This window comes from Miniopterus schreibersii (assembly GCF_964146895.1).
Source record: "Miniopterus schreibersii genome assembly, chromosome: 12".
Classification (NCBI taxonomy): domain Eukaryota; kingdom Metazoa; phylum Chordata; class Mammalia; order Chiroptera; family Miniopteridae; genus Miniopterus; species Miniopterus schreibersii.
Window position 1 is genome coordinate 4298595 of NC_138112.1, and position 25606 is coordinate 4324200.

At 57.8% G+C, this 25606-nt stretch overlaps 2 protein-coding genes across 5 annotated transcripts; both read right to left on the reverse strand.

The window, feature by feature from the left end:
* Positions 1-204: 204 nt before the first annotated feature.
* On the reverse strand, positions 205-5624 carry TAGLN (transgelin). The gene is made up of 5 exons (XM_081153204.1): positions 5497-5624; positions 1993-2184; positions 1715-1892; positions 1360-1462; positions 205-763 (listed from the first exon to the last, which is right to left on the reverse strand). The coding sequence occupies exons 2-5, from the start codon at positions 2170-2172 to the stop codon at positions 619-621; spliced, it is 606 nt and encodes a 201-aa protein (XP_081009330.1). The 5' UTR covers positions 2173-2184; positions 5497-5624; the 3' UTR covers positions 205-618.
* A 1774-nt stretch (positions 5625-7398) lies between these two features.
* SIDT2 (SID1 transmembrane family member 2) lies at positions 7399-22183 on the reverse strand. 4 transcript variants are annotated; one of them, XM_081152999.1, is made up of 27 exons: positions 21857-22183; positions 20258-20379; positions 19785-19949; positions 19653-19698; positions 19139-19240; positions 18950-19033; positions 18145-18244; positions 17883-17948; positions 16879-16972; positions 16469-16521; positions 15657-15728; positions 15421-15492; positions 15170-15232; positions 14268-14386; positions 13931-14004; positions 13771-13837; positions 13162-13235; positions 12927-13050; positions 12655-12772; positions 12138-12274; positions 11814-11922; positions 11486-11562; positions 11269-11315; positions 10897-11002; positions 10130-10240; positions 8860-8973; positions 7399-8774 (listed from the first exon to the last, which is right to left on the reverse strand). In XM_081152999.1, exons 1-27 carry the CDS (start codon positions 22037-22039, stop codon positions 8712-8714), a joined length of 2562 nt encoding a protein of 853 aa, XP_081009125.1. In that variant the 5' UTR covers positions 22040-22183; the 3' UTR covers positions 7399-8711. The 4 variants fall into 4 exon arrangements, with proteins under 4 accessions (XP_081009125.1, XP_081009127.1, XP_081009126.1 ...); XM_081153001.1 differs by lacking the exon at positions 15657-15728; XM_081153000.1 differs by lacking the exon at positions 15170-15232.
* Positions 22184-25606: the final 3423 nt, after the last annotated feature.

Genomic DNA, 25606 nt, shown 5'->3' on the forward strand with positions numbered 1-25606 from the left:
GACAGTGCAGGTTGCAAGTAGCTTCTCCTCCCTGTCAGTCCCAAGATTCTCTCCTCTCCCACTGCCTGGTCCTCTGAGAGAACCTGACCCCCGGACCCTGGAGTGGGAGGGCTTCAGAGGACATTCTTCCCTGTCTGTCCCCTGCTCCTGTTTCTCAGAACCACATGGAAGTGATAACAGCAAATCAAACTCTGCCAGCCAGGCCTGAGAAAAGATGTATATATTTTTTTGCTTCTTGAATTTCAACCCCCAAAATATTCCAGCAAAAATGGGGGGAGGTTGGGCTGGGTCTCCCTCAGTGGGCATCTGCTGCCTAGGAGGACAGTGGGTTTGCCCCACCCCTAGGCCACACCCAGCCCAGCCCCCCTGCTCAGCCCAGGATGGGGAGAGACAGTAGAGAGGTGGGGAGCTGGGAGGAGGCCCAGGAGCAGTGCTTTGGAGGAAGAAGTTGGGCTGAGGGGTGGGGGAGAGTTGCCCAAGTGCAGTCACCTTTGCTCAGTGAGGAGCCTCGGAGCCTGGAAGCTTGGCTGGCTGAGGGAGCTAACAGGTGGGGGTGGGGGGCTAGGGGCCGATGCAGCCAATGAGCTGGGGGGCCAGGCAGGGGGCTGGGCCTGTCCTCTAACTGATGATCTGCCGAGGTCTTCCGTAGCCCGTCATGCCAGCCTGGGAGGCCCCCCTGTTGCTGCCCATTTGTAGGCCAATGACATGCTTTCCCTCCTGCAGTTGGCTCTCTGTGAATTCCCTCTTGTGCTCCTGGGCTTTCCTAGAAGAGGAGGAACCAAGATAAAACCTGTCAGGACTGCCTGCTTTCCACCCATTTTCTGTCTGCTCTGTTACTTCCTAGCCTGATCCCCTTCCCACCTCGTCTCACTTCTCTCCGTGGCCTAGCTTACCCCTCAGGCTAGGGAGACTGGCGGAGCACAGGAGAGTAGGAAGGGAGGAGTCAAGAAGTATTAGGGCCTGGCCAGCGTTGCTCAATGGTTGAGCATCAACCTATGAACCAAGAGGTCACCGTTTGATTCTTGGTTGGGGCACATGCCCAGGTTGTGGGCTCGATCCCCAGTAGGGGGCCTGGAGGAGGCAGCCGATCAGTGACTCTCATCATTGATGTTTCTCTCTCTCTCCATCTCGTTCCTCTCTCTGAAATCAAAACATTTTTTTAAAAATCATGCCATACCTTGTTTGAGCTCAAGGCAGTAAACACTTTAAAGAAGAAAAAAAAAGAAGTATTAGGGACCCATTTCCCCCTACTGTAGACCTCATACCTTCCTGGCTATCTGCTTCCCCAAATCTCTCGCACTAATGGGTGAGCCCAGGCCGCCTCCCTCACGCAGACCCAGCCACAGAGGAGCCACGTACTTCATAAACCAGTTGGGATCTCCACGATAGTGCCCGTCATTCTTGGTCACCGCCAAGCTGCCCAGGGCCATCAGGGTCCTCTGCACTGCTGCCATGTCTTTGCCTGTAAGAAGAGAGGGAGGGCAGCCACACTTCAGGGCTGTGTGTGAACAGGACTCCCAAGGCAGGGCCTGCGCCCACCGCTCAGAAAACGGCAACCCAGGGGCAGGGCTCTCGCAGAATCGGGCGGCTTCGGCGAGCGCGCGCTGGTCCTGGCACCTCCCACTCCCGCCTGCAGGAGGCGCGCTTCGGTCACGCCTCACCCGTCTTAGCCACCTGTCCTGCGCCTGGCTCCTCCACCCTTTTCTCCCTGTACCTTCAAAGAGGTCAACAGTCTGGAACATGTCAGTCTTGGTGACCCCATAGTCCTCGGCTGCCTTCAAGAACTGAGCCACCTGCTCCATCTGCTTGAAGACCATGGAGGGTGGGTTCTCGGGCACCTTCACTGGCTTGGAGCCGTCAGGATACAGGCTGTTCACCAGCTTGCTCAGAATCTGCCAGGCACAGAACACAGCTTGGCACTGGGCTCGGGGTACCTGTCCCATGACTGGCAGGATGGCACAGCCCCAACCCCCTTCCCAGGGTGCCACTCACCACACCATTCTTCAGCCAGACCTGGAAGCCCAAGCGGCCGCGGTCTGGGCGACCCACATCAGGGCCACACTGCACTACGATCCACTCCACCAGCCGCTCCTCCAGCTCCTCGTCGTATTTCTTCTCAATTTTGGATTGCACTTCGCGGCTCATGCCGTAGGAAGGTCCCTTGTTGGCCATGTTTGGGGAGAGCTTAAGCAGCACCAGCCAGAGAACGGAGAGAGGGGTCAGAAAACTGCCCTGCTTTCACTTGTGCCAGGCAGGTCTAGCTCTGGGCACCCAACCACCCTCAACGTTGGTTTTTCCCCTCTTGCTGCCCAATTTTGTTTTCAGGGTACTGCCCCTCTGGGCCAGGCTCCTCCCCTTGGTCCTACGGGCCTCTCCAGACTTGGAGACGGAGGAGCAGGAGACCGGCTCTTTGGTGGTTGAGAGCAGGCTCAGTGTACTTTTTTGTGAATGACCAGAAAGTAAGTATTCTAAGCTTTGCAGGCCATATGGTCTCTGCCATTGTCCCACAGAAGCAGCCTTAGACAAATTAACATGGCTTTGTCCCAATAAAACTATTTACACAGACAGCAGGCTGCATTCACCCATGGGCCATGGTTTGACAACCCCTAATGCGGAGCATTCTTTCTTTGCCAAGATTGGCCACAGAGGTACTGGAGAGGCCTCCTGGAGAAGCCGCATCGCCCCCCAGAGTGAGCCAGCAGGTGTCTACCCAGGCAGGTGTGAGGTGGTTCACTAACTGTGCCTCAAGTTAGTTACCTCCGACTCCCTCCCCCCTCTATTCCCTAGCCGGAAGGGGACTCCAAAACTAGGGCTTTGCCAGGTCACCTCAGCCTCTGGCCTGCAGGGGAAGAGGCTCCAACTTATCCACCCCGGGCAAGGTCTAGAAAGACAGCGAAGCCCAGGAGCTTTTGGCCAAGCAGCTGCATTTCCTCAGGGGAGTCGGATGAGAGAGAGCAGCCACTGCTGTGCCCATGGGATCTCCCTCGTGCCCAGGTTCTCGCACTGGAGTAGCTTGAGTAACCAAGCCGGAGCCCTCCAGGGAAACCCCAGAGCCAAGAATCTGCCTGCCCAGACCACCAGCAGCCTGCTCCGGAGAAGCGCGCTAATGGGAGGGAGGGCTGCAGGAGCAGGCGCAGTCCAGGCAGGCAGGACGTTGGGCAGACGAGGGTGTGGGTGCTCAAGAGGAGCCTGACCTGGCCACAGGTGTCAACTGGGTGGTGCCCAGAGCTCATCTGAAGAGGTGCCAAAGGAGGCCAGTCCCTCCCCTGGCCTCGGAGAGGTCAGAGAGAATGTTCTGAGGATGGAGTAGTCAGCATGCTCCCCCAGCTCCTCTTAGAGTTCAGACCCTCTCCACACCCCCCCGCGGAGGCAGAGTGAACAGCACACGGGCCCAGGCTGCCCCTCCTTTACCCACGCGGACAGCTCGTCCCCTCGGTGGGGGCTGCGAACATTGGGTGAGAGCAGGCAGTCGCCACCTAACACACAGCTGTCCCTCGCGTCCCTCAGAGCTCAGCACCGCAGGCTCTGGCTCCCAGGGCGCGGCCCCTGGCTGAGGGGTAAGAGCAGCAAGTGTTCCTCCCGCTCCAGCCTCCACCCTCTTCAAAATCATGCCAAGAGGACAACAAAGTTTGAGAGAAAGAACACGAGATGGAGGATTCGTCTAAATTCTAGCAACTGGGCAACTCACTTCCCTCCGGGTGTTTCCTTATTTGTAAAGTGAGGGCTGGGCCACCTCTGAGGACAGGGTTCTCTGAGCAACACCCCCCCCAGTCAGTGATGCAAAAGAACCCAAGGGCAGAGCGCTTCACTCTGTTTGGCCCCGAACAGCAAGCCCTTCCCTTCCTCAGCCTACTTTGTCTTAGCCCTGCTCCCCCACATCCCAGGGCCCTGGGCAGAGCCCTGTGGTACAAACCTGCCAGTCAGCCCGTCTTGCATCCCTGCCTCCCTCCTCCCCTATCTCAGCTTCCCCCACCCCAGGCAGGCGGCAGGCCTCCCTGTGGTCCAGGCACACACCATCTTCCATGTCCTGAACTCTTTTTTAAAAATACGTTTTATTGATTTTAGAGAAAGAGGGAGAGAGAACGCCCCTTACTGGGGGTCGAGCCCAAAACCTGGGCATGTGCCCTGACTGGGAATCAAACCAGCCGCTCTCAGCCCACCTGAACCACACGGGCCCCACCCCACCGCCCCTCCCAGACCTTACTGGATGTGTGAGGAGCAGGACAGGAAGGAAGCCAGAGGGTGTCCCCGACCCCCACAGGAGGAGACTCAGAACAGATAGCCAAGGGGACCAGGCTCAGTGGCAAGGGCATAAAGTTGCAGCCCCTAGATCTAGAGACCATATTTGGATTTTGATCAGAATGGTTTTGATCAGATTTTGACTACTCTGCACCCTCCTGGTCCCAAGAAATCCCCCCCACCACCACCAAGTCCTCTGATAAAGACCTCCCCACTCTCGCCTGAGAGCTGCTGGGGAGACAGCTGCACCCGGGGGACGTTCTAGACAAAGGCTCCTGGGACAGGATGGACAGCACAGTCTGAAGCTCTGCTTCGACCCCCTGCCCTTTGGCTCTGTCAGCCTCCCCTCCCCTCAGAGGAAGAACAAAGTCCTGCTGCAAAGGGTCAGGGGGCACCTCCTACCAGTGGGAACCTGGGAAACCTGGTGGAACCAGGGGCCTCCCCAGGACTGCTATCCCCCGCCTCAGAGTAAAACACAGCACATAGGAATGAGCCCTGTGCCTCTCTGAGCTGGCAGGAGAGGTGGCTCATCGAGATTCCAGCGACAGAGAACAGCCCATCCTCTGCTTCTCTGAATAGCAACCATGGAGGGGAACCAGCCAGACTGTCTGGAAGGGCCCAGGGTCCTGGGCCTGCCCCAGCCTGGTGGAGCCACCCAGGCCATCACTGGAAGCTCCCTGCAGTGCCCCCCCCCACCTGTAGTGAGGTGACCTCCCTCTCAGTGTTGGAAGGAGCTGCATACCCACAAAGTTAGCTCTCACCTCTCCCTGCACCCTGCACCCCACCTGTTTCAGAGTGCAAGGGCTTTGTGGTCCTTCTCACTGCTCAGGGGCTCCCTAGGGGCTCCCCCACACTGCTCAGCCCTGGGGACCCTCCAGGGGGACACTGCTCTCCAGCATTAGTGACTCACACACCTCCTCACCTTGGACATCCCCTAGATAGACAACAGACAGCAGAGCCTACCACACACCCACTAGCCCAGTTCTCAGGTTTCTGTCATCCTGGGCAATTCAATGAGCCCAAGGCTGCCCAGTCTGAGCAATATGGATTCTACCAATCCCTCACCACCCGTCTGTTAGGACCACCTCCCACTTGGAGATTAGGAATGCACACTGGCTGAGAGGGTGGGCTCCCCTAGCCAGGAAGCTGGAGACCAGGGACACCCCCCTCCAACCCCCATCCCATCCTGCAATACATCCACAGCTCCTGTCAAGTCCCAGTCAAACTTCCCTCCAACCCTGGGACAAATGCACTCACAGGGGCTCCTCAGGGCTCGCAGGAAGGAGTCAGCTCTGTCTGGCCTTGGACAGACAGGATGGGGCGCTGGCTGGGTGAAGGGTTTAAAGGCTCTGCTGTGGTGATGTCAGCCTCCACCCCCCACCCCCGTCCCCCACCCCCTCCTTGAGAGAGGAAACAGGCTCCATTCCCCACCCCCAGGCCCCCCAGTGACTCCACACAGGCTCCATATTTGGGGAAAGACACCAAGTTGGAGCAGTCTGCCAGGGCTGCCTGAGACATTCCCTGCGTGCTTTGGAGATGGAGCGCGGGGCGGGGCTGAGCTGCGTGGGGAACCAGCGGGAAAAGCCTTTTATGGACAGGACCATGAAGGTTTCCCTGCCGCCTGGACTTAGGGCTGCTCCTGCTTCACTGCTCCCTGCCTCCCCCCCCCCCCCCCCCCCCCCCGAGTTTGAGGGAAGGGAAAATTCAAGAGGGTCTGACCGGAGAGAAAAAAGGGGCTAAGGGGAGGGAAGGCCCATCACTGAGGTTTGTAGGGACAAACCAGCCCCCCTCTCTTCCTGGGCTTTTAGCTCTAGTTGGAGATAGGAACTAACCTTTACTGAGGACTGACTACATGCCTGACACTTTGCAAATGCTTTCATTTAATACTCACAGCTACACTGTGAGGTCGTAATTACCACCCCCACTATACAGATGAGGACACTGAGGCTCAGAGTGCATCTCACCCAAGGCCACATGGTGAGCCATGAGTGGCAGAACCTGAACATCCCTGCGACCTGCCAACCTGTGGGAGCTGCAGAGGCTGAGAGACCCCCCTTTCAGCCCTATCATCTGCTCAGGCTGAGAACTTCCTGTTGGGTGGGTCTTGGGTCCTGTTCTTTAGTTGGGGGTGGGATTTAGGGGTTTGGCAGCGGCTCAGTCAACCCTGGTCCCCACCTAGAGGATCTCTAAGGCCTGGCAGGCCCTGAGACACCAACACCAGGGTAGGAAGCTCCAATGCTGCAATCGTCCCTCCCGCCTTTTATCCCGAACACAAAAGGGACTCCCTCACCCCAGGAAGGAATCCCACTCATATCTTGCTTGTACCTGGCTTCATGGGTCTCAGGAAGGGCTAAAAGGAGAGGGTGGGCGCACCAGTCAGCCTCCCAAATCCAGTGCTGGGCCCTTGGCCCCCTCCCTGCCAGAGGAAACAGCTCCATTCCCCCAGCCCCACCCCCAGTGACCCACACAGGCTAGTGGTGCAGAGCTATAGTGCCCCCCCGTGGCGCCTGCAGGAAGAGCAGGAAAAGGAGCTGGAGAGCTGCTAGAGAGCAGCCCATAGACCTCTGCTTGTGTCCTCAATTCACCAGCTCCCTTGGCTCCCAAATCTTGTCCTTCTTAGCCTGCTGAAATCTAAATCAACCTTCGTTTCAAAACTCCCTCCTCTTGGTGCCTGCCTGTCATCCTCGCACCCACTAGCCTTCAACACCTTGTGCTCCCTGACCACCGCCTCAGCCTTGACCTGCATGCCTGTCCTTTAAAGCCACGAGAGGGAGCACTGTACCTGCAGCATGCCAAGCTGGGAGGGACTCAGGTCACAGGGAAGCCACCTGACTGGTAAGTGGGCACCAGGTGGGCAGAGGTCACTGTCACTTGCCAGAAAGGGGTGGGGACCTCAGGTGAGATGGCATGGCTAAGGCTTGTTCACTGCTTGACCCTGTGCTCAGCACGGTGCCTGGCATGGCGCAGGCTCCTCGTAACATTTACTGAATTGACACCACTACTCAAAGGAGAGAACACAGAGGAATTGAACTGTTGTTCCCAATGGGCCTGGGACTTGGAAAAGAGAAAGGTAGACCAGCACTGGAAAATGGAAGACCCCTGCTCCACCCCACATTCTCAACATCTACACCCAGAAAGAGGGAGCAAATAGGGTCCAAGGACTGTGTCTGTTGTGTCTTTAATTGAATGCACACTCATTCATAGAAAACAGAAATGCAACCATAGCATGGAAATAGACATCAAACAGAGCTCTGAAAAAACATCCAAACCCACCTCCTCTCCCCAGCCCAGGGAGGGCCATACAAACAAGTTGGGAAGAACACAACACATTCCCATCTGCAAGGCAGAGGCCTGACCTGACTCCCCAACCCTGGCATCTGGAATGGACCAGGGAGGGCAAAGGGGACCCCAGGACGCGCGCAGCCAGAGGCCCCAGAGCTGGGGCCACCCAGTGTAAACTCCAAGGTTTCACATGTACGCATGTGTGTGACCAACACAGAACTTGGCTGAAGACTGGACGGAAACTTAGGAGCCAGCCCTGGTCCTAGAGTGAGGCTGGGATGAGGGACAGAGAAATGCCATGTCCCTTTCCTGAGCCCCTTTCTATGATAGGCACTGGGGCTCCCGTGGCGGTGGAGGAGGCAGGTGGGCTAGGCTCTTGTTTCCTCCCTCCTTTGCCCCTGGACACTCTTGGGCAATGTCAATGGCACTAAAAGACCCCTGTTGGAGCTTGGCAGGACTAAGGGCCCTGGAAAGAAAGAGGAAGGAGGAGGGTGAGCTTTTTCTTTCCAAGCCTGGTGCTAGCATCAGTCTGGGGGCTGATGGAACAGGAAGGTGACCTCTGAATTCAGCCCCTCAGATCAAAGGCAGTACTCACATATGAGCTGAACCTCGTAGCCAAAGAGCCACCAGGGCCCTTTGCAGGTCTTAGCACCATAAGCCTGGCACCAGCTGGCCAGTCCCCAAAACCCTACACCCATCTGTCCTGGCTGACTAGAGTGGGCAGTGATGGCAGCCAGGTACAACCCCAAATAGAAGTAGGGTCCTGGTACAGGCCAGAGAACCAGGCCCCAGACTGAGGAATGAAGTGTTTTGGGTTCCAGGCTGGGGAAAAGGGAAGGACAGGCAGAATTCGAGGCATGAGATGGGCAGGGCAACACTTCCCCCTTTTCCTGCAGAGGGACAAACGGAGAGCCAAGGACAGGGACCTTGGAAGGCCCCAACACTGATAAGAAAGCAGCAATTTGGCCAACATTTGGGGTTTCAGGGGAGCAGGCCTTCTCCCCAGCAGGGGGCAGCTGCAAGGTTCAAGGCCACCCCCGTGACTGTCGGGGCCAAGCCTGGGCGAGGCTTGGTGTCCCACCTGCTACCAGCACAGGGCAGCAGGGCTGGGACTCACATCCCTGTTGCTACAGACTCCGGCAGTGAGGAGAGGGGCACAGGGCCCGTGAGTGAGGCAGGGGCCAGCTCCGTTAGAAGACGTAGATCTTGTCCCGCTGCACCGTGTCCAGGTCGTCGTCCAGTGTTAGCAACACCTGTGGGGTGATGCCAAGTCAAGCACAGGAAAGGGGCAGCTTGCACCTCTACTCGACCTCCCGGTTCTGCCGGAGTCTCACGTACCAGGAACGACCCAAACATGGCGATGGAAGAGAGAAAGTGCCAGATGTCGTGGTCGTCAAAGAAGTCGAGGAGAATGCAGTCCCGATTGTGCTCCCTTGACTCCGCGGGCGTTTTCTAGGTAGGAACGGGGAGAGGTGCCTGCTGCCTTGGCCCTGGCACCCCCTTCTACCTCCAGGGCTCCCTGTTCCCAGCCCCAGGTGGGAGGACACTTTCTTTCTGCCCCTTCCCCCTCTCCCCCCCAACTCCCACGTCTAAGAACTTGGCTATTGTTACAAATTTCTCCCTGTTCTGCCCTCTCCTTTGGTTGACTTGGGCCCTCCTCCCCCGCAGACTCTTCGCTCCATCTGAGAGCAGAGGGCTGTGATGACCTTGAGGTGCTAGAAGGCCAGAAGCCTCCTAACAGCCCCGCCCTGGACTCTACTCAGGCCTCCAGGGCTCCTTCAGGCTCATTTTCTTTCCAAAGCACAACTGTCAGCTGACACAACCCTGCCCAAGCCCGCAGCAGCCGTGACCTGTGGCACTCAGGTCCAGTAGACAGCGGCGGGGACTTGCTGTTTCTGTGGTTGTCTGCGCCCCGGCTCAGGTCACAGTGGGGAGCAAGGGAGACCTTCCCCGCCCTCGGAAGCACAGTCTTCACCTGGCTCCCGTCTTCCCACCTAGTTCTGCCTCTGTATCAGTCCACAGGTCACAGGTCTCTGGGCCACAGGGCCCCTCCCCCTTACCCAGGGCCTTTATGGCCAAGAGCAAGATCTGCCTTGCAGTTTTCCTGGCGCCCTAACTCAGAGGCTCTTTTCCTCTGCCCTTCTGTACATGCCCCTGCCCGTCTAGCCTGTACCTTCATTTCAAATATCACGTTGTAAACAGAAAGCCAGGAACCAGCAGTCCCTCCCTTGAACTAGGCTATAAACGCCTCCGAGGCAAAGCCCACACTGGACAGTTTGATGACAGGACTGAAGCCTGACCCATGGTAGGTGCCCCAGGAGGCAGAAGGCAGAGCCTGGAATCTCTGGCTTCAAACCCCAGCTGTGCCACTCCCTGCTGTGTATCTTCGGGCAGGTGCCTTAGCCTCCCTGAGCCTCAGCCACCTCACAAGTAGTATGGGGACCCTCCATGCATGTTGGATGGTAGGAGGGTTAGACAAGAAAGCTGCTGCGAAGCACTGGCCATGGCAGGTGCTCACAGATGATGTGTGGAAAGAAAACCGGCCATGTGTTGGCTCAACGTGAGCCTGTGGGCGACCCCCCGCCCTCTCGGCAGGATGGCTGCTCACCTGCCAGGTGCTGAGTCCCTGGAAGAAGAAGAAGAGGGCAAAGCCCCAGACCACGGAGGTGCAGACAATGCAGAGCAGGGGGATGAGCTTGATCCTTTCCCCGCTCCGGAGCTGGGGGAGGGGAGGAAGAGCAGCCTGAGGGCCAGGCTCTCCCACCGCACCCCTGGCACCTTACCAGGATTTCAGGAAGCCCTCCTGAATTCCTACCATCACCTCAAATAGTTACACAGCTCAATGCGCCCCCACACTAGCAGCCTAGATCCTCACCGCTGATGGCCACCCTGGCCGGGCCTCCATGTGCTCAGAACTGTGTGCTGGCAGGGCGTCCTGACCAGAGGGCTCTCACTGTGCAGGGGGCTCCTCTGACACTGGATGGCATGAGGGTCCCTTGGGAAACACCTGGCCCTCGGAGGCACAAGCCTGCCACAGACTCAGTGAGCCCCACCTCAACCCCTTGCAGGTTAGACAAGCCTCTTAGCAACTGTGGCCTGAAGTGTTACCAGTTTCACGGGCCATTCTTAGTATATGGAAGGTGCTCAGGAAATGGCGCGCGTGCGTGCATGCGTGCGTGCGTGCGTATGTGTGTGTGTGTGTGTGTAGCTGGTTCCCAGGGGACACGTGCAAGAGATGTTAGCCTCTCCCCTCCTCAAACCTCACTGACAGACAGACAGGAAAATTCAGTGTCAGTGCTGCCCCAGGCAGGCTGTGCCCATCTCCCTCCATAAAGGCAGAGCAGCAGCAGAGCAGGGTCAGCCCGCCCCCCTCACCTTCATGATGATGTAGAAGGCAAAGTAAAGAAGCAGGTTGCAGATGCCAATGGCCAATAAGTAGGAGGCAAAATCATTGGGGCGCATGATGAGTCCATAGGCAGCCCTAGCAAGGAGGAGGGAGGCTGGTGAAGCGGGAGGGCAAGGGCAAGAAGGGCCCGCCCTCCTCCCTACTCCATGCTTCATTAGGACGTGGGGCTGGTTCAGAGCCTACAGAAGACTCTAGAACCCTAGGTGCCAACACCTCTCCTCAGCCCCCATTTCTCATGCCCAAAGCTTAGAATCTGTCCGTGGCCCCCAAGGTGGCCAGTGGCTGGCCGAGTGTCCAGCTGCCTACCCAACCAGGCTGCCACAAACAGTGGTCAGACTCACAGTGACCAGTTGATGATGTTGCCCATGACCAGCAGCACCATGCGGTCCTAGAGGGAAGCAGAGACATGGGGCTGAGAGAGGGGAGAGAGACAGGAAGAGCATGGGAGAAGGTCCAGGCCAGCCAGTACCCCCTGCCCTGGGCCCCAGCTTCTGCCCCACCCCCACCAGAGGGAAGAGAGCAGATGGGGGAAGAGGGGCTGGGGAGCAGGGCAGGTACCACATAGAGGGGCCCGCTGCACTGTCGGATGCAGTCTGTGTAGAGCACGTGGAGGATCCGACGGCAAATGCCCGAGTCTACAAGAGAAGGTGCGCTTCTTGCTTCTCTCCTGGGCCCCTGGCCTGCACCAGCTCAGGAGCTGGGACCTTTGGGGGCTACCACTGTGCCGAGGCCTTGTCTAATTCCTCACCCAGTGATTCCTCCAGGCCCCCAGTGACAGGGTAGAATCTGAAAGTCTCCTGCAACCCAGGCCCCCAGGCCACATTCCCCTCAGCCCATGAGGCCCAGCAGGTCCCATTTCCATGCCCTGCCCCGGACGTGCCCTCACCCAGCTTCCAGCGGCCCATGTAATAGAGCTGTATGCTGAGGAGCAGCGTGGCGATGATGTGGATGACTGAGAAGACAATCCAGAACGCCGTGTTCCCTTTGCCGAAGACCTGCCAGGGGCGGCCCAGGGAAGGGCTGAGTTGGCGCTGAAGGAAGCTGCTCCCCCAGCCCACCCTTCCTCTGGAGAAGCTGGGAAGAATGGTAGGAGCAGAGCTCTCAGGGCCAGGGAAAGCACCCCTGGGAAGGAGCAGGGATCTCTCCTGCGGAAGGTGGAAAAGGGGGTGCAGGTGCGTGAAGGCTGTATGCCTTTCCTACAGGGCCTCACCACGCCCAGCACGGAGAAGAAGATGACCACGGCCAAGCAGGCGTAGGCGCTGTAGGCACTGGCATTGATGTCCGGGTGCCGCTTCTGGTAGAGCTTCAGCATGCAGAGCCCAGCGATCATGTACATGAATGACGTGTCTAGGGTGGGGACGTGGCCATGAGCCATAGAAACACTGCCAGGCCTCGGCATGGAACTCCCAGCCCACACCGCCACAAGGCGACAGAGCAAGCCGGTGGTATCTGCCACACCACACTGTCCCCTACTAGCTGTTACCCAGTCTGACTTCCCCTGAGATCATGTTCTCAGGGCTTGCACATGCCTTTCCCTAAGAAAGGACCACAGATCAATGCGAAAGCCCCCAGATGCCAATTTTCCATGAGCTTGGATGTGTGTGCACCAGGTCCTGCAGCTGCTGAGTCTGAGTCCTGGGGACCCCTATCGGTGACGTGGGGATGGTGAAAGACACAGGCAGGTCCCTGCTCTAGGTTCAGCCAGGGAAAAGGGAGGCCCCACTCACCAAACTGGAAGTTGGTATAGTTGGGGCAGACGTGATAGCAAGCGCTCAGCAGGCCCTCCATCATGAGGGCTGTGCCCATGGCGTAGAACAGGCCAAAGTGTTTGGGGATCCCACACTCCTGGTAGGAAGGAGAGGAGGAAAGGGAGAGAAGAGGTGAGGCAGGAAGGGAGGAAGGAAGGGGCCCAACAGACGGAGCTTGTGAGAGAGGAGCAAGCTGCGGGCAGAGTGGGCATGTGGGCAGGGCAGGCTGGCCACTCTCACAGACGCCGTACCAGGGCACAGAGGTCATTGCGCAGCAGGGCCCGGTTGTGGTTGATCTCCCGCTGCAGGATGATCAGCAAGAAGAGCAGCCCCAGCAGGATGTACCCCAGGTTGCTGAGGATATTGTTGAAAGCACTAGAAGGGGTGACACAGGGCGCACTGCCTCAGCCTCACGCCCAGCCTCTCCCTCTGAGGCAGGCAATCACAGAGCCCCTCCCGGGGTCACCAGTTCAAGAACATCCCTACCTGAGGTTGCCCAGCGGGTGGGCACAGAGGAAGTTGTAATAGCAGATGTCCTGATTTCCTGTGACATTCACCACCTGCAGCAGGGAGGGGTGGGGGGCTGCTAAAGCACCAAGCTCAGACCACTGCCCAGTGACAAGAGCCAGGCTGAGGCCCAGGCCACGCTACTGCACTCTGCCGTGGACAGGCAGTGCTGCCACGGCCAGCATGTGCGCGCATGTACACCAGGCAGTCCTCCTTGTGGCACAGTCACTATCACCTCTCTTGGGGTGTGGCTGAAAATCCTAGGGCGTGACCGTAATTCAAGTTCTTACCCCAGTACAGAGAAAAGGGAAGGGAAACCAAGACTTACAAAATCCCAGGGCTCTCATTTCATGAATCCCTGCAAGCTGGGGAAGGTGCCAGTACTGGTACTGTGCTGGCCCCATTTTGCAGATGAAGAAACTGTTGCTCAGGGAGGTTAAGTGATTTGCTCAAGGTCACCCAGCTGGTAAAAGTTGGGATTTGAACCCAGTTCCAGTGACCTAAGACCTATGCTCACTCCAGAGCCCCAGGCTTAGACACTCTGCACTTGAGGCTCTGGGCCCAGGGTAGCCAGTCCCCCCTCCTTACCGTCTGGTAGGTAATCACCAGCTGTACCACAGGGAGCGCATAGAAGACGGCAATGGTGGCGATGTTCCTGAGGAGTGCGAGGATAACAGTGAGGTGGAAGGACCCAAGAAAAGGCCACCCCACCCCACATAACAGGAAGCCCATTCACCTGTCCACTCACCAGAAATAGATCTGGTACTTTTTCCGCAGAACACGTTTGTCCTTGCGAGCCAGGTCGGCCACACAGAGGTATTGCTGGGGAGAAGCTAGAGTGAGCCCCTTCCCCACCACCTGAGAGAGGCCCCTCTTGCCCAGGGGAGAGAAGCACAAGAGGGTACAGACAATGGTGGGCAGGGCTCTCGGCCGTCCCAGTGCTGCTGGCCAAGCACCCAGGGGGACTGGGAGTCGGGCCAGTTTCCCTGGAAATTTGTCTTGCCCCAGGGGGAGATATACGGGGGCCTGAACACAGACTCTCCCCTCCCGGGGGACCCGACCGGGGCCTGCCCACATGGTCAGACCTTGGTGCGAATGACATTCTTGTCCGACTCGATGTCAGTCAGCGTGTCATAATCATCCTCCTCCACAGAGCTCATGGAGTCGAGTCGTGGCCGCGTGCCCACGGGGTCAAGGGGGCGATCTGGAGAGAGTGGGGAGGGTGTCCCAGTGGGCACTGAGCTCGAGGTCTGTCTCTACCCACCTGGGGCAATTGTCACAATTACTAGGCAGTGGGAAGAGGCAAACTGTGGGCTCAGAGCAGGGGTAGAGGTGGACTCAGGCCCTGGGGGGAGGTAGCAAATACTCCTAAGTCCCTGAGGGGAACCAGGGCAGGCTCTGCAAAAAGGCCACTAAATAGGACTGCTCCAGCCCTGCCCCCTCGCTGAGCCAAGGCTTCGAGGCCAGGGCACTGAGCAGACCCAGGCCCCAGACAAGCAGTAAGACAGAATTTGGCAGAAGTCATGCTGATTAGAAGATGCCCAGCTGTGTGGATTCTGAGAAGACACTGGGTAGAGACCCAGGGGGCCCTAGGGTGCAGGTGAGAGTCAGAGGCTGCCTCTGGGAAGAGCACCTGCTGCTCCGGCCTGCACTGTTCTTGTGCCTCAGCAGCTCCCTCCTGTGACCCTGTCCGACAAAAGCCCCAGAGGCCAGGACATGATGCCCCTGCCCACAAGCCCTAACCCAGAAGGCAGGGAGTGAGGGTGCTGGCAAACAGGACAGCAAACCAGAGTATCTGGCCCAGGGGGAGCTGGGGTACCAGCCCACCAGTGCCTGCTCATCTCAAAAGACCCCAGAGCTGGCAATTGTCAGCATTAGAGGGAAGCCATGCACAAAGCACCTTTTTGGCCCCGGAGCCCAGGGGCTCTATTCAACCGCCCTGGCAGGAGCTGATTGGCAGAGCAGCTCCCCCCCTCCCCACATCTACCCATGGCAATGCACAGCTGCCGCATCTGGCCAAAGGGAAGGCGCCGCTTGAACTGGTCGTGCCCTTCAAAGGAAAGGGAAAGTTACCAGGGAAGTGGAGCCAAGGAGGAAAGGCCAAGGGAGGAGAGGGGTGGGAGACAGCAGGCCCTTCCCTGTCCCAGCGTCTGGCAGAAGAGGCAACCGCCCACCGATAGGTTTCACCCAGCCTGAACAGCCCTGCACCACACGCTCAGCAGTGCCTGGCCCACTCACCCTGGTAACTGTAGGAAAGGTCGCCGGTATCCATGCTGTCAACCAGACCCTCGGTGGATCCAGAACAATTCTCTGCAGAATAATAACTGGTGAGGAAAGACCCCAGGGAAGGGGATGCTGGCCCCAGCCCCAGGGGGCTCTGAGGAGGCTGGCTACCAATTTGCCACCATGGAGGTGGGAGCCTCAGGAGACTAGGTTGCGCGTGGGCCAGCACACTCTCTGGCATTGACACATACCAAAGGAGCCATAGTTGTAACCATCATAAGGGGAGCTGCCAGGGAAGGAGTCGACCAGGACCCGAGGGTGACCTGCAATAAGGCATCAAGGTCCCCTTAGCCCTGGGAGGAGAGAAAGGCCGAAAGCCCCGGAAAAGAGAGAAGAAAAAAGAGACACAGAAGGGCCACAGCAGCCGCAAACAATAAGCAGGATCCCAGCAAACACAGCTCCCTCCCACCACCACCACCACCTACCCCAACCTCCCTCCCATGTGTGTCCCCAGTGGAAACACTCGCCACCCTTTGTCCTCCATGGAGAGAGAAATGGCAAGGAACTGATGCATCTCAATTACCAGCAGCAGGGACAGACAGCACTGGCCAGCACAGGTCCCACCCAGACACTCCTCCCTCTTCCCCTCTCCCTCCCTCATTCTGGACGCCAGCTCCTCTGCCCACAGCACCTGGAGCTTACCAAGGAGAGAAGCTGAGAGAGAAGGTCCCAAGCAGGAAGGAGGAGAGAAAGAGAGAGAGGGATGGAAGAAAGGAAGAGAGAATGAAAGGTTAATAATCCCAGAGACTGTGAGTCCATTGTCTGAGGCAGGCAAACAGTACAGCTAACCCAGAGAATGAATCAGGTGGCAGCCTTTCAGACGAGCACGTTAGGGATGGGCAGGGACAGCATCCCAGCCCCATGTCCACCTGTAGTGTTACTCCCAACCTGAATATCCAGAAGCCCACAGACAGCCTCTCCTACCCCCGAAGGAACCATCCACCACTATCCCCTCCAAAACACCGAGCACACTCTGCCCTCCCACCCAGGCCTCTGTAGGTACCGCTCTCTGGGCAGGCTCGGTTCACCGCCAGTAGAAGGGTCTTCTTCCTCTGCCTGCAGGGACAGAATCCAGAGGCAAACCAGAGGGCAGGACGAGCGTCCCTCCAGCTGGGCTGGCCTCCCTTCACCCCCTCCACCCCATAACCCTGTCTTTCATTCATGATGCTATGGCTCCTCCCAGGCTGGGAAGCAATGTGGGGTCTCCCTGCTTGGAATGAGGGCCGAGAGAAGGGGTTGGTTTCTGGAGAAGAGGCCCCTGGACCACAGACCCTGGCAGGGGCCTGCTTTCCTCTGCCCTGTAGATGGTGTGGATGACTACCCTGGGCTGGCTCAAATCCTGCTGGGCCATCTCCCCCCATCCCCTGCCCAACATACCCCAGAACAGAGGAGGGCCCAACAGTTCCACTTTACCTCCAGTTCTCCCAACAGGCCAGGAGGATGGTGAGCAGGTAGAAGGAGAGAAATATGCCCAGGCAGAAGAGCATCCCAGCCACATAGGCCTCAGCTGTTGGGAAGGGAGCAGGACGCTGAACACACCGATCATGGCACACAGGGCCCAGCCAAATCTCTCACCACTTCTCCCCTCAAATGCAATGACCCAGCCAGTGTGAACTGGCCGTTCCCCAAATCATGCCAAACCCTGGCTTGATTACTGTCTGTGCCCATGTTGCTCTCTCTGCAAGAACTTTCTCCTCCACTTTTTTCTCAAAAACTCCATCTTGACTTAACCTTCAAAACATAGCTCAATGACTGTCCTCGAGGAAACTTCTTCTCTCCTGTGTTTGTTCCCACAGTGACCTAACTTTTGCTCATCACAGCTCCTGGCACCCTGTGCAGCAACCAGCTCCTATCCCTCTAGACAGGTGCTCCCTAGGGCTGCAGCTGGAGCACAGCACCTGGCACACAGATGTGCTCAATAAATATTTGCTGAATAAAGAATCCGTATAGGAGAGGCAGCTTCTTTCCCCGCCCATCACAGTCTCTTATTTTTATCTTATACTTTCCAGTTCATAAAGGGCCCATTCAACCGCTCAGTAAATATTTACTGAGCATGACTAAGGGGCCTTGTACTTTCCTACTAATTTTGCCCTAAAATTCACAACTTAGTGAGACTAATGGGACAGATTCTATTACCCCTGTTACAGAGATAGGGAAACTGAGGCTCAAGGAAATTACACTGCTGCTAAGTGGCACAAAGATAACTGGAACTCAGTACTCTCCTCTTCAGTCAGGGACTCTGTACCAAGTTACACTGGGACTCACCTCCGGGCCCTTCCATCATGAAGCCTACCAAGAACACTGCCCCTTTCCCACCCCGTCAGCCTGGCTGAGTAGGTCCTCACCACCCTTCCTACCCCTGGTCTGAGAGGAAGAGCCAGAGGCTAGTGCATCCTTACTCAGCCACCCACACTCACATGTGACTGCTCGAGACACCAGCACTGACAGGGTTTTCTGACGGTGCCCTTGATCGACCGGTTCATCTGGAAGTAAAATGTCACACTGGCAAACAAAGGGCTGCCCAGAACTTAGCTAGAGTTGGTGGACCAGCCCTGGGAGAGTCTGGGGCCAAAAACCGGTATCCCATCCTGTCCACTAATCAGTCGCATAGGCTCTTCTGCCTCCCAGGAAGTGACCGAGACCTCCCCATCCCCAGCCAGGCCTGGGGCACAAAATTACCTTCTACAAAGGGGTAGAAAGGCAAGGAACCCCCACAGGCCTGGTCCTCGGTCTTCACCACCACCACCACATAGAAGCTGTTGCTCGGGAAGTCCTTGCGCTGCACAACGATGACGACGGTGATACTGTTACTGTCATCAGCACCACCATCATCTTCTGAATACCACCGCTGGGCCCGAAATTATGCTAACCTCTCTTTGTATGTTATTTTACTTAATCCTCCCAAAGGCCCTCACAAGACAGTATTATCATTACCCTTGTTGGACAGGCTCAGAGGTTAGCTTAGGGTCACACTGCCAGTAAGTGGTAGAGCCAAGATTATCTGACTCCAAAGCCTGAGCCCAAAGCCCAAACCTATACTGCGGCCAGGTGAGCAAGTGTGCGTATACCCCACCATCATGGCACCCATGGGTGCCCTATTATAGGCTGGGCGCCGGCCAGGAGAAAGAGTGGAGGGGCCACATTGCCTCCGTCAGTTACACAATGAGTGCTGTGAGGTGAACACACGGCCCCTCCCTGCCCCCAGCGTAGGTTTCAGCCTTTGCCAAGTGCAGGCAAGAAGCCTCAGCGAGGGCCCCTTTCCTCTCCTTGCTGTCACTGCAGTGAATGAAGCAGATATGAAGCAGGGCAGCCAGAAAGGGTATGCTGCTCTTTCCTGCCACCAAAGGCAACTAGGATTATGATTCAATTCTCACATATATAGGGGACCCAAAGTCTCAGGGACTAATGGGTAGGGGAGGAATGGGGCAAGGGAAAAGGGGCAGAGGTTTGGAAAGCTGATCACCAGCCACGTGTGCGTTCCTACCTGCACAGTGATGGCTGCCTTCTTGGTCATAGTCTGGTACATGCCAATGAAGGCTACATTGTTGTCCAGGTCATAGACAGGGCACTACAGAGGAGGAGTGGAAAAGCAGATGCAGGCACCTGGGCCGTCCCCTCGGGACGCGGGGGGACTGCTATCCACTGGTGGAGTGTGAAAGGGCAGGCTACTTACCAAGACATCCTGGATAGAGATGACCGAGCAGGGGAAGGCCTTGTTGGAGGTCACCTTGACAATCACTGAGTCCACTCCTTCTGGGAACTCATACTTGAAGTACTGAGGGCAGAGGGAGGGCGGCAGGGAGAGCCCATCTCATGAGGATGCCCTCTCTGGCCCCTAGAACTAGGGGACAGTGTGAGTTCTCTCAGGTTGGCACTGGAGGCTCTCTGGGGAGAGAAGCCTTGACTATCAGCAGCCCCATTTTCTGGATACCACTCCTGTTGACCTCAGCTGGGCGCTCAGGACAGTGCCCAAGAGGCAAGTAGGAGAGGATGGCAGCCAGATCCATGTTTCTGCACCTCCCATGCTACTTGCCCATTACCACCTTGGGGCGAGAGCCTCTGCTTCCAGAGTCTCTCCAGGGAGAGTCCAGTCAATTTGAAACTCCCACATACCAGCAGCCACTCCTACTCCCACATTCAAGCTTCCCCATTTATTCTCTTGAGGGGCAGTCAACAGGGGATCTTACCTGAGGCTGGGCTGCTGTTGTATTGAAGCTAAAGAGCTCCCCGGTCCTGTAGGGCAGAGAAGAGCCTCCAAGGTCATCCCCAGAGCTTAGGAAGGAGGCCAGTCCCACAGTCCCTTGTTCTCCCCTGCACACCTGAGCATGAAGTTGTCCATTCGGCTGACCTGAAGCTGGTATGTGGTGTTGACTGGTGACAGGGTGGACACATCCACATAGAAGAACTGGACCTCAGACTCATTCTTGGTGGGGGGCTGACACAGCGTTCGTTCCACCTTTTGGTAGAGGTACTTGCGCTGAAATCTATGGCCCAAAGCAGAGAGTTGGGACGTGACTAATGTCCCAACCAGTATGTCACTCCAGAGGAGCAAGGCCCCAATTCCTCCACTCTGATTCTCTACCATCCCTCCACCTCTGCCCCCACTAGGCTGACAGACTCTGGGTTGGCTGGCTCGGCCCTCATGCCACTAACTGGCCTCTTGGTCTGGGGATGGGGAAGAGAAACAGAGGGGCTCCTGGGTGGTCAGAGGCCCCAGATAAGGACCTGGGTGAGGCTCTGGGCAAGGCCTGACCTAGGCCTACCCCCTCCCTGATCCCCAGGTCCTACTCACAGCCCTCGCAGGATTAGGGGCACCTGGAAGGACACCACAGCCTCCTTCTGGCGGACCACAAACAGCAAAGGAGCCCCCTTCTGCTTGTTCAGGACGTTCACAGACACACGCACACCTTCTGTCTGCAGAATGAGATGAAAATGTCCCTCAGTCAAGCCCATGGCGACTCTACCTCTGCAACCCAGGACACGCGGCTCAGAGACCGTGGGCCTTGCCCTCCCTCCTGCCAACCATTTTTGTTCTTTCCCCATCCTGGTCAGACTGGGAAGCTATCCATTCCCCTTCTTCTGCCAGAGCAACCCCCAGTCTACAGGAGGGACTGGTGCTGACTTAGGGGAGAGGCTTATGGGAGAGGCAAGCTCCTGGATGCCAGTACCGGCAGAGCAATGGGACCCATGCAACTGCAGGGCCTCACTTCCCAACAGGAAACACTGTGGAGATCTCGGCACCTCCAGAAATGGGATACCCTATCCATGCCCACGGGATGCACATGCTTGCACATATGTGCATGCACATACACATGGACAGAGGGGAGCAAAAAATGCTCCTCAACTTTCTTCCTTAACAGCCAGAAGCTCCTATTCAACATCTAGTCAGTGGCTGGGGCGGGTGGACACACAGGGACTGTCGAGAGCCAAGGCAGCTAAATTCTATCCCTAGCTCTGACCACGGGACAGGGCGGTGGAGAAGTCACTTCACATCTCAGAGCCTCAGTTTCCTCCTCTGAATCTTGTTATTGGGCCGCAGAAACCCGAGCCCTAGGGCAGCATTTCTCGGAGGGGCAGAGCCCACAGCTCCCAGGGTCACCCAGATATGGAAAAAAGCAAGAAAGGACTCTAAACAGGAGATGGAGCTTTGCCCAACCAGGCACTGAAGGCAGATCCTGGCCTGTCATAGAAACCAAATCCCTCCCCATCCTGGAAAAAACTCCGATTCCATTCTCCACACCGCCTCTCAGCAAGTGCAGTCACGGAGGGCGCTGGGCAGGGGGCCACGGGCCGGCAGCAGGAACCGCCGCGCGCTGGGCTCCGGGCCCTGGCTGTGCCCAAGTTCAACCCCGCGGAGGAAACGAAAGTGAGGTCAGGGCGAGGGAGTCAGGCCCCCGCCTCCCCCCGGCTGGGCTTGGGGCGGGCTTCCCGGGGCTGCAGGGCTGCGGAGCCCCCCCGCCCCGGGTTTGGGGTTTTCGGGGTTTTCGGGGCCGAGGCAGCAGCAAGCGGCTTCCTCTTTACCGAGACCGGCCCGCGGAGCGACGAGGCTCTGGCGGCCGGGTCGGGGCGGGTCCGTCCTGCTCAGACCACAGCTGGGGGGGGGGGGGGTGCTGGGAACCCGGCAGCTTCAGGAGCCGTCCGGCGGGGGCTCAGACCACAGCTGGGGGGGTGGGGGGGTGGGAACCCGGCAGCTTCAGGAGCCGTCCGGCGGGGGCTCAGACCACAGCTGGGGGGGTGGGGGGGTGGGAACCCGGCAGCTTCAGGAGCCGTCCGGCGGGGGCTCAGACCACAGCTGGGGGGGGGGGGGCTGGGAACCCGGCGGCTTCAGGAGCCGTCCGGCGGGGGCTTCGGGGACGCGACGGTGGCGAGGGGGGACGGGCCCGGGGCTCACCCGGTTGCGGGTCACGGTGTGGCTGAAGGTGTAGATGTTGACCAGCTCGCCGTTGACCTCGTCCACGTAGGTGCGCTCGAACTCGGCGTCCTTCTGCGACACGTTCTTGGGCCCCAGGAGCCCCGGGCGGGCCTGGGCCGAGGCCGCCAGGAGCGCCAGGAGGGGCAGGCCCAGGGCGAGCATGGCCCCGGCAGGGCGGGGGGCGCGGCGGCGGGCGGCGGGACTCCTCCGGGGCAGGTCGCGGCGCCGGCCGCCGCCTCCACCATCTCACCAGGACCAGAACTTTAACCCCGGCCCGAGATTAGGAAACGTCCCCTCCCGGCGGCCGCAGAGACGCTCCCCGGGCACCGGCGGGAGGGGCGGGGAGGGGAGGGTGCGGGGTCCGGGCCGCGGGAGGGGGCCCGGGTCGCGGGGCGGAGCGCGGCTCGGAGCCCCCGCGGAGGCCGGGGCTGTGAGCGCGGGGAGGCCAGCTGCCGGGAGCCGGAGACCCGGGAAGGGGCGGGAGGGCGGGCGCGAGGCGGGCGGCCCGGCGGCCGCGGAGGGAGGCGCGTGAGGGCGGGGCGGGGGCGCAGTCACCCGGCGCCGCGCGGCCGGCGGGCGGTCTGCTGCGCGGGCCCTTTAAGAGCGGGCGGGCGGGCGGGCGCGGCGGCCCAGGCGCCCGGAACTGGGGACGGCGTGCGGCGCGCGGAGCGGTAAACAGCGGCGCGGCCGCCGGCGGGCTGACGTCAGGGGAAACGGACACACATTTAAAGGGCCAGGTTCCGGACTGGGCCTTAAAGGGGCCGCAGCGCCCCGGCGGGGAGGCTTCATTTGGTTCCCGCTCTACGGCCTGCCCCTCGCTCGAAGCTCACTTTGGAAGAGACGGGTGTTTCCGTGAAGGATCTGCAAGTGTTGGATCCTGAACAGATTCTCTTTGCTCAAACGTAGGGATGGGACCCCCACTCCCACGCCTACTGCCGTTACCACTAACGTCCCGCACCCCTGGGCCATTTTTCTCTCCTGGGATCATAGGAAACGAAGAACCGGGGAGCTGGCGGGTCGTCCGCCCGGAGGGGGCGGGGCGGAGCTGCAGGAGCTCCCCTCCCGCGGCGGCCGGCCCCCCGCGAGGGCGGCGCGGGGCTCGGGCGGGCGGCGACTCGCCGGGTAAACCGGGAAACTTTCCTACGAAATACTTCGGCTGCGCTTCAAGAAGCTGAAAGAGCCTCGCACTCTGACCCAGAGATTCCATGTCCGGGACTCTGTCCTGGGGACGTACAGTCAGCACGCGCGGGCGGCCGGGCCGTGGCGTCTGAGCCGGAGCCGGAAGGCAGCAGCGTGCGCGCCCCGGGGGAGCGGCGGCGCGCTCGGCGCGAAGCCGGCGAAGGTTCCGCGCAACCGGAGACACGCAAGGAGAGACTGTATGAGCAGTGTGGTTTCCAAGCACAGACAAGCATAGAAAAACGGTGAAAAATGCATAAAAATTTAGCAGTGATCATCTTTGAATAGAAAAGCACTCATCCCCTCTCCCCCCCAGAAAAATCGATGTATTGTGGGTGGTTTCTAATGTTTAATACCTTTAAAATTTATGAATTTTCTACAATGTACACAAATTTCTTTTATAAGATAAATTATATATGTTGAAAAGAAAAGAACTGTACTGTGGCTGCCTCTGAAGCTGTGGGACCCCCTGGTGAAGCCACCTGGGCAGTGCCTGTCCCGCCCTCCCCCTGGTGAGGCCCCAGCAGCTCAGCCCCTGCCCACCTTCTACCTGGACACTGCTCCAATGAAGACTATTTTACCTTATGACCAATTACACCTATTTATCCATTTCTGCACTAAAAATTTAACAGACACCTACAGTGTGCCAAGTACTGTTCTAATTACACTGGGCAAAGGGTGAGTGGGAGAATTAGACCTGGCCCTGCCCAGCATTCATGCTTGCGGATGAAGACCTGCAGCAAGCCGCAGGGGCTGAAGAACCTTAGAAAGTCAGGTCAGGGCCAGCCCCTCATTTCACAGGCACAGGGGGAGCCCCAAGAAGGCCCCTGAGGAGTAGCTCACTAGGCTGTCTCCTGATCCTCGGTCCAGCACTCTTTCCAGCACATCTAGGCAAACCGGACTTGGAAGACCCTCAGAATAACAAGAGGTGTCATCATGAGTCCCCCAGGAAGCCAGCAGCCCAGTTTGGAGAGTGAATGTAAAATTCCCAGGTTCCCACCAGACTGCACTTTCTCCCTCACTGACGCCCCTCCTCCTCTTGCCAGTAAATCTGGACTCTAAGAAATACCCAGGGCTTGAGCACCCTACTCAGCCAGATGTAACCTAACTAGTCTGTGATGTGCCAGGAACCTTCCTAGGAGCTGTGAGGGCCACATGTTGAGGGTCATAGTCTCTGCCACAGGATGGTGGTGCTGGGACCGTACTGAGTCAGCCCAGGCTGGGGGTGGGGGGCCTGGGGAGAAGCATTCCAAGCCTCTCAGGCTCTGGAGCAAAATGTGCCCCTAGGCCTGTTTATAATGCACATCCAGACACTACTTACAGCTATTGAATCACAGTTTCTGGGGATGGAGCCCAGGAATCTGCATTTAAAATTTTTTTAAAAATGTTTTTTATTGATTTCAGAGAGAGGAAGGGAGAAGGAGAGAGAGAGACAGAAACATCAATGATGAGAGAGAATCACTGATCGGCTGACTTCTGCATGCCCCCTACTGGGGATCAAGCCCCAACCTGGGCATGTGCCCTGACTGGGAATAGAACTGTAACCTTCAGGTTCATGGGTCGACGCTCAACCACTGAGCAACACCGGCCAGGCAGAATCTGCATTTTTAGCAAGCACTCCAGAAGTTTGCTATGCGCCATGAATTCTGAGAACCACTGCTTTGGGGCCAAACAATTGTGAACTATCAATATTTCTGTTTGCTCCCTTTCTCCTGGCAATATCTTGGGAGAAATCTATTCAAACAAATCCAGAGGGGATCTGTCCCTTTTGCAAGATCTCAAGGGCTTACTCAAGTCGGTAGACCTTTCCTGAGTCTCGCTATCCCACCTCCCAGGGAGGGAACAGCAGCCCTATTGTGAATAGGCCCTGTCTGAGGTCTGGCAGCCTTGAGAGGAGAGAAAGCCCTTTTGTTGTCTCCAGCAGTCAGCATAAAAGAAGGGCAGTGCTCCCCCTCAAAAAGATGGCAAGGCCTCAGGGAAAGCCCCTTGGCACTCTGCACAGGTCCAAGCTACTGTATTCTCCCATATTATGTAAAAAGCCCAATCCCAGCCCTGGTGAAGGGGGCAGGGTGGGTCACAGGGCTCAGGTGACTTTATTCTATTCCTTGTGGTCCACCCTTCCCAGCCTGAGTAGAGAAAGGACCCAGGAAATGGGACCATTCAGCAGGCAGCTGACAAGATTCCTGGCTTTGCATGGCTCTGGCTCCATTTTAAGCCACAGGATTCTAAGGTTTGGAGCAAGAAGACAGGAAGAAAGCTTCACCCAGGCCGGGGGTATTGTTAAAATGACCTTAAGACTGCATTAAGAGCAGGATACAGTTAGAATCACAGTGCATGGGTTAGCTGAGTCCCATCAAGTAATTTAGGAACCTGGGGGTTAGGGAGTGGCCATGCCTGTGGGTAGGGGGCAGAATCAAACCAGACTTTAGAATTAAGTAATGGTTTAACTTTAACCCAGAAAAAAAGGTTACAAAACCAACCCCTCCGAAACAAATAGACTTGAAGTTCCCTGTTTTCATTGTGATCATAAAAAGTGTTCAGTGTATCTACTTG